General features: G+C 37.5%; 1 protein-coding gene across 2 annotated transcripts in view; it reads right to left on the bottom strand.

Annotated features, from left to right (window-relative positions):
- Nucleotides 1-866: 866 nt before the first annotated feature.
- The window catches only part of LOC149233285 (uncharacterized), a 64,217-nt gene continuing 56,609 nt past the window's right edge, over nucleotides 867-8,474 (bottom strand). Inside the window, exons 6-11 of one of the 2 annotated variants that reach the window (XM_089379721.1) lie at nucleotides 5,121-5,231; nucleotides 4,958-5,027; nucleotides 4,623-4,724; nucleotides 1,793-1,904; nucleotides 1,567-1,629; nucleotides 867-1,418 (exon numbers count right to left, since the gene is read on the bottom strand). In XM_089379721.1, the coding sequence (XP_089235847.1) occupies nucleotides 1,321-1,418; nucleotides 1,567-1,629; nucleotides 1,793-1,904; nucleotides 4,623-4,724; nucleotides 4,958-5,027; nucleotides 5,121-5,231 (556 nt within the window). In that variant the 3' untranslated portion in view covers nucleotides 867-1,320. The remainder of the gene's footprint in view (nucleotides 1,419-1,566; nucleotides 1,630-1,792; nucleotides 1,905-4,622; nucleotides 4,725-4,957; nucleotides 5,028-5,120; nucleotides 5,232-8,474) is intronic. The other variant, XM_089379722.1, reaches the window with a different exon arrangement.

Raw genomic sequence — 8,474 nt, 5'->3', positions numbered from 1 at the left:
TCATTTTCTACGTACATTTAGTCCTATTATATCATATATGTTGAGGTTGCATTCTTTGATTTGTAAATATACTTTAATGATATTAATAAAGATATCATATATATTGAGGTTGCATTCTTTGATTTGTAAATATACTTTAATGATATTAATAAAGATATTAATGGTATCTTCCGGAGCAAGTTATGTCATTGTCTATTTGATAAACTCATCAATAAAATGAAAATAGAAATACAGGTTCTATATTCTCTATAACGTTTAGGAAAGATTCCATGTGATGAGCACAATCTCTTGTTAAAAAGTTAATTTACTAATAAGATATGGAAACATTACATAAGAATCAATATTTAGTTAAGTACTTCCAATTAAAAAACAACAAAATCCTTGAAAAGAAACTGTATATCAAACATTATATAAAAATCAATATTTAGTTAAGTTCTTTCAATTCCAAAACAAAATCCTTCAAAGAAAAACTGTATAGTCATTGTACACATCAAGAAAACTAAAATGGTGCCAGTAAGTCGCCAATTCCAATAAATTCCTATAAAGAAAAGTTATTGCATATCATTGTAGGCAATCAAGAAAACTAAAATAGTGACAATGATCATTGTTAATGCAATGTAAATTTGCATGTACATTGTGGGAGAAGCCAAAGTTAAAAATAGTAAACATGTATGCTTGAGTATAAGCCTGGAGCTGCTGGTATATAAGATATCAGAGTTCAACAGGCAAAGAACTCCACAATGAAGAAATATAATATAGACATCATGTCTTTCACTTTGTAATGAAATATAATATAAACATCATGTCTTTCACTTTGTAATGGTACAGGTAGAAGTGAGTAAAAGGACTTTGTAATGGTACAGGTAGAAGTGAGTAAAAGGAGGCGGCTACTAATAGTATTTTTGAAGGCCATATGTGCCCTTTTTAGGAAGGAAACAATCAGAAAACCAAGTTCCCAACTTCCCATTACCCAATACATTCTTTATTAATGACACGGGTGCATCATGAGCCCGATGTTTACACTTTGTACATTGCGATGCGAGTGACAATGTCACAAAAGCAATAGAACACAAATGAGTAACTAATGCTAATTTGTGAGATATAATCTCCACAGACGGCTTCCTTTGCTGGCCTGGTTATTACAGGTTCTCCAAAATAGCTTCCTTATACAGAGCAATTACAATCTAATGTACAGACCTTCACTTCACATAAAAAGGCAATCTCAAACTCTACAAACTTGACAATCTGCAACTGTACAGTGTTACATAATCGAAGGTAAAATTTCACTTGCAACCCCAAGTAGCTTGACAAACAAGGTCTCTAGCAGGAGTGGACCGTGAGACTGCAACTTGCAAGAAATTTTTCTAGTGCAACATTTTTTTCTTTGAAATCCTTGAATTTCATTCTCCTACCATGACCTGCATATGGTATATTCCATCCAGGGCATAAAATTATATGACAATTTATATTGTATAACTACTATAACATAACATCCAGATGGTCAAAAGCACGACTGATGGATTATGACATCACTTTATCAAAAAGAGGCTGAAAGTAAGTGCATACCCGGTAAAATCCAGAGGAAATCCAACTGTAACAGGCGTTGTATGCTCCCTACTTGCCTTGTGACTGAAATAAATGGGTTATGACCTTGTTAGAAGAATTAAGGTAAATTGAGTATCTCTAAATGTACTATTTCTTCGTTTGAGCAATAACGATGAAATAAGAATATCATACAAGCATAGAACCCTAATTAGCATGCACTGAAACGCTTAATTATTTCTATAAAAACCTGAGTACTCGCTAGACTCCTCCAAAGGGTTCAAGTTGTTGTCAGTTGAAACTGTGAGCTGATCCCCAGTAAACAACGCTTTCAGTGGCTTATAAAATAGTGAAACCGAACCCTGAAAACAATAAAAAATGAAATATATTACATCTCCTGTGCTCTCATAATGATTATTTTGCAGAACAATGATCTGATATGGATGTATGGTATTAAGACTCAACACAATTAATGAAGTCAGAAAACAAGAAAAGACAATGCAATAATAAAGAAAGTAAACATAAACAAGAAAATAAAAGAGAAACAAAGAATTAAGTGGAGAAATAAAAATAAAAATAGGAGAGAAAATTAAGGAATAGGGAAAGGAAGGACAAGGACATTTGGCCTTCTCATTACCCCTATCTCTGTCTGTATCCTTTTGTAGTTGGTCTCACAAAGAGCTTGGGGCTGGCCACAAGGTGAGGATGCACAGGAGACATGAGCTGCATTGTAACCAGATATGTCAAAATAGAAACTGAGCAACCATTTGAAGCTGGTTTTTCCATTTGTGTTTCCAACGTAAACATGGTGGCCATTGTATGTTGAGTGAATTGAAATTATCCTTGTTTGAAGAGTCTTGGATGGTTTGAATATTTCTCTCTTTGTGGGAAGAAAATAAAATCTGTGTAAGAGTTATATAGTGTTTCCTCTATATGAAAGATGCTGCCTATAGTCATTAATGCTTAATGGTGAATTCTCATGTATAGCTATGATTGTTCCACTCAAAATTTTATTATCCATTGGTAATTGATAAATGCCAACATCTCTCTATTCTCCACCATTCATTTTTCTTTGAAGTTGAAGATATAAGGTTGCCATTAATTAACTGTTACAATTAGTTAGCAGGTTTCCTAATTTCTTTCCACAGAACAGCAAAGTTAGAAGCCTGAGACCGTTGGTATCCCATACCCACTTGCACGCTAAGGAATGCACTTTTGTGAGGCCATATACCTCAAATCTATTTATCCCTAGTGAGGCCATCCACCGTCTCTGGTTGTTCTTTGAGCCTATATGCATGCCGTACAACGGTTGCTTGGTAGGCATCTTCCTCATCCCTGAGTGCGTAGGATTGGTGGCTGGGTGTTGTTTCAACTTCAATTTGTTGGACAGTGGACTAAGGTAGTTCATTATAGATTGGTCAGGAGGAATCACACCAGTATTTAATTGTTTTCTTTGGCAAAGCATTGATATGAAGATGTTTGTCTTACTCTCACATTCCGGGACAGTCATCTCTTATATTTCAATTAAGACTATCTCTCATATCATTATGTTTGAATAATAAACCATATTTAATTGTTTTCTTTGGCAAAGCATTAATATGAAGATGTTTGTCTTACTCTCACATTCCGGGACAGTCATCTCTTATATTTCAATTAAGACTCTCTCATATGTCTAAATAATAAACCATTTCATATACATGATTTGTTTAACTGCCAACTCATATGTGTGGTTGAATTGGTTTTTAATGAAGATGTTTGTCTTACTCTCACATTCCGGGACAGTCATCTCTTATATTTCAATTAAGACTATCTCTCATATGTTTAAATAATAAACCATTTCACATACATGATTTGTTTAACTGCCAACTCATATATGTGTGGTTGAATTGGTATTTAAGTGAAGGGATTTGAGATAAAGTATAGGAAAGCTTGAGAAGAGAAAGATATTCCCTTGCATTTAGCATTGTGGTTTTGTCATATTTCATTTCCTCATGAAGCCAACTCATTTATATATAGTTAATTTGTGGCTATCTCTAGAGTAGCAGCCCTCTCTCCTATGTTTAAGGAGTAACCATTTCATAAATGGTTTTAACTGATTGCCTTATGTATGTTTTAATAAGTGGTAGTCGATTTGAGTTGGAGTATAAGTTGGCTTGGTTATAAGCACAGGAAAGCTGGAAGGATGGGGGGCATTGAATGAGACACACCAGAGTTGGAGTATAAGTTGGCTTGGTTATAAGCACAGGAAAGCTGGAAGGATGGGGGGCATTGAATGAAACACAACATTCCATTGTGAAGGCATTGCGATCATATGCCATTTACAGGTTCATTGAGATCAGTTCATTGGTTATCCAAACACTGAAAAGCAAGCTGGTTCCACTGAGAGTAGATTTATAAAACTTGTGCATAGGCAGTTTGGTGGTTCGTGTTTAAGCCCAACAATCTCGACCAATAGCTGGCACCATTGGCTGGGTGGTTTACCCAAAGCATTGGACTTTTGGGATACAATTCATCAAACAAGCCACTACAATAAGAAGTGAATACACACAGAACCATGACAGTGTCTCAGACTTGATCATCTTGATAGATCTAGTTCAATTGGATATCAACATGTAGAGGAGTTGCACCAAAGACAAGGTTCTCAGTGAGAGAGAAATTGCCGAAGTCCTGGATATTATTGGCATTGTCAACTGGTTGCTTGTGTGTAAGTTATACCAGAAAACAGACCATCTCACCAATCCTGAATAGTTTTGCAGAGTAGTTTGCACTCAGAACTGGTTTTTTGTGTGTAGGTGAACCAAGAATAGAAAGCTTGGATCCATACTGAAGACAGGGATCTCAGCATAAGACTGAGAATAGAGAACAAATTTAAATTTCCACAGAGGATCCATGTTGGTAAAGTGAGTGGGATATAAGTCCCTCTTTTAGGGATCAAACAATTGACTTGTTCTTTACACATAAAGGCACATATTCAGAAAAAATCATATTTTATTTTCACACATTGGTATTTCAAGCACAATACAAGAAATGCTGTTGAAGTAACATAGTTCTCAACCAGATTCTTTAGTCGAACTGTTCACCTCTGTATGTCCTGGTGTGAAGATAAGATCAAAGTCTGAAAAGATACTCCAGGGACCTTGGCCTTCTAGAATCAGTTCAACGTCTGCAGTAGAAAGTTTTATCTGGTACACATACAATCATGGATTAAAGATTTTAAAAGACGGAAATGCTTAAGAATGAAGAGGTTATAACTTATTCTATACCTTAATATTTCCAGTTGAAGTCAGGCAACTCCCCGTTATATTTCATGTTAACTTTCAACGTAAAAAGTTAAAAGGTACATTGTTGCTTAGTATATTCTTAACAGTTATAAGAGATACTCTTGACAACAGTTACAAATGAAGAAGCCACGCACCTCACGCATATGCAGAATACGGTCACATTGGAGACGTTTTGCCCATCTAGCATGGTCTGGCACATCACCACTATACCAAAAGTACTGTCAAAAGAATGAACGTACTAAGAAAAATGGTATAAGCTTTAGAAAGCAATATATTAGTCTAGGTTTGGAAACTTGCCTGTGAGTCAGGAACATGTAGCGGGCCCCTCCAAGGCCTTCTAGATTATGTGCAAGGCATTCTGAATAGCGAGGGCTGCAATATAATTGCAAGAAGATATTCATCTCTAAACTGAAATGCAAATGACAAAAGTACAAAAGAAAATCTCTCAAGTAGAGAACTGAGAATACAACTAATATAGCGAACTGTATCAATGCTTTCTCCCAGTACATGGACAAATAAATATTTAGTTGCATTGCATTCAAACATAAAGTCTTTCAACTTGCCTAGCCTCGTGGCTATTGAAATCTTAACTCTTTGACAACTATTGACACTCGTATCCGATATTCCAATGTGAATTCAGTGAAGGAAAAACGAATATCAGTTTGCCTCGTAACTATAATTTGGATAGCCACAAAGACTTTGTACTTATTCATCCCTGTTTTGTCCAATGTTAATATTTTGTTTCCCATACTTGGACAGTATGAGAACAGCTAACAGAAAACATAAATGAGCAACCCATACATATAGTTCAGATAAACTAGACTAGATGTCTTTCTATTGATGATTGTTGCTGCAAAATCTAGCAGGCCTGATGCAAAGCCTCACAGGGCCAGAGGTCAGACCTCATGGTAAAAATGAGGAATGGTTGCCACTGTCACCCCAGCAACCTCCTCCTGCTCTATGGTGGGATTTGAACCACAAGGGAGGTCAGACCTCATGGTAAAAATGAGGAATGGTTGCCACTGTCACCCCAGCAACCTCCTCCTGCTCTATGGTGGGATTTAAACCACAAGGGAGGGCTTCCCTAAATCGCCCAATGATGTTCTAACTTCTAATAATAGGGCTCAAGAATGATAAGTTTTTGAATGTCTAAAGATAGATAAAATACTTGGGGAGAACAAAGATGACCTAGGTTTTCTATGCTAAGGTTCAAATACTCTAGGCCTAGAGTACTAGATGGAGTGCTATAAGTTAGGATTTGCATGATCTTCAATAATATGGCATTCAATGTTATATAGCGGCCTTAGAAAAGGACTTAAAATGATATTCAACAAGAATGGTGGCCTTCAAATAGAGGATAGTGTTAGAATAGGGTAAATTGTTTTGTGGCTGTTAGATATGCATAAACAGCAAAACAAAAGGATGATGTCAACCGTTTTAGGGTATATCAGACCATGCCCTATGCTAGATTTTGCTTGTAGACGATTAATAGAGGCTAATCCTAAATTATGAGCCACCCACATGCAATAAAGCAACACTTTATGAATAAATCAGACCTAAAACCCTAGCAGCCGTCCTATTCCATCTAGGAGAGAGAAAAAGAGTAGATTTTATGGTGATTAACACTCTTAGACTAGTGCCTTGTCCTACAAGGATTTAAGGGAGTCTTTATGGCACAATTTCAAAGGAATAATATTGAAGTATGCGGGAGGCCTTAGGGCATCCACTTCTAAAAGCCCAACTATTGCTCTTGTTAGGGGAGAAATTAAATATAGAGTCTGCACATATAGAGTTTCCGTACAAGCCTTAGGAAGGACAATTTCACATGCAATATTGAAGCAAAATTTCAGCATTTAGTCATGGAACAATTAAAACCCTACTTTAAACATTATAGCATGCCAAATATCAATAATAGACAATAAAATTATAACAGTTCTCCAGAAAGGCACTTCTTCCAAACCCAAAACAATGTCTCCAAGCAAAAATCGCATCCTTTAGCAATTCGCATCCCATAAATATCACATTTGCCCAATGTAGTGAAGAAAGGCTAGCTCGCACTCTCACAGAGAGGGAAATAATACAATGTGTGATGAAGAGAAATAGAAATGAGGGGAGGCTATGTTTAAATGAGGCCTATCCGACTCATTTTTACAATAATTAGACTAATGAAGCGCTAATGACAAGTTTACTTTAAGTTTTCCACAAGAAAGAGGTTACAAGCTAACCTCATGACTTAAAAACATAACAAAGTGCCATAAAAACCCACATGTGTGGGAGAAAATACTCCTAAAGCATGAAGTCATCCTCCAAAAGAGCTCCCTAAGCCACCAAAAGTGTGATATAGGCTAATGAGTGCTCTATACTCCAAGATGCATCTCAAGGACCATGTGCAAGCCTCCAAAGTGACTCTATGCCAACACGTCATGTCCATGGTGCCCTATATCACCTTCAAAGGAGCAAGAGGAGTGACATGGCACTCTATAACTCAATCGTTGGGGCTCCAAGGTGATGTGCAAGCCATCCCCTATCATCTTAAAGATAACCATCATCATCTGGGCTCCCAAAACAAGAGATGCCCATCAAGCAGTGTTAAGGCCAGCATGAGGGCATCCTGGCTCCAGTAGGAGGAGCAAGAGGAGTGGCATGGCACTCTATAACTCAAACATTGGAGCTCCAAGGTGATGTGCAAGCCCTCCCCTGTCATCTCAAGAACGACCATCGTCATTCAAGCTCCAAAACAAGAGATCACCATCAAACAGTGTGAAGGCCAGCCTAGAGGCATCCTAGGTCCACTAGGCACATCGTCAATACCTCTAACACCAAGCTCCCTGGGCTTAGCATTTCAGTATATCGGGGTCCCTTCGGATGTCAAACATCATGTGGGGTTATCAAATAGCCCAACACTCTGCTTTGGATAGGCAACATTGTATATCTAGGTCAATCTCTCTCTCTACAATTGATGGTATGACCTCTACTGCTTTGCTGAGAAGGGTGGGGAAATCACCTCAAGTAGCCTCTGCTGCTGTGATGTGAACCCCCTGTCAAAACCCTCTCAATATCAAAACAATCATTAGGTAACAGAAACCATGGATGCATCATAGTGGACTATACTTAATGTTAGGGGCACAATAATACTTCACACAAAGATCACCTTCAATATCTAAGTAGACCAAGTCCCCTATAAGTGTTCCCACCTTATGTTATAGGATGGCTAGATGGATAATCCTATTAGGTGTTTCTAACCCCAAAGGGATGTGATAGGTCCCAAGTTAGCCCATCAATCCATAGATGCATGTGAAGATGGTGGCAACCTAGTGGGCATGGCTTCAGGGCAAAGTGCCATAGCCAAGTAACCAACTAATGGTCGTCCAACATGACAAGTGTATAGATGTAAGGAGGAAGCAATCATGGAAGCATGGATTGCCCCTTTCCTCAGCCTACTTTTTCCACCCCTATAGTGCACACCTTTTTCTTTGATAATGCTTTGAATTGGGTGCATAGCTCAAGAGCCCAAGCTTGATTTTTGAGATTTAGCATTTATTACCCCTTAATGATGAGGAAGTTTATCACTCATAAGGTTGGGCCAATGCAAGGGTTCCTTTTTATAGATGAAGCATCATTTGCTCTAGGAATCGGGTGATGGCTAATGGG

This window comes from Pinus tabuliformis, chromosome J (genome assembly GCF_031772625.1).
Source record: "Pinus tabuliformis cultivar Carrire ecotype Pingquan chromosome J, CPIR1, whole genome shotgun sequence".
Classification (NCBI taxonomy): domain Eukaryota; kingdom Viridiplantae; phylum Streptophyta; class Pinopsida; order Pinales; family Pinaceae; genus Pinus; species Pinus tabuliformis.
Note: the sequence above shows the minus strand (reverse complement) of the source record. Positions and strands in the feature narration are given on the sequence as shown.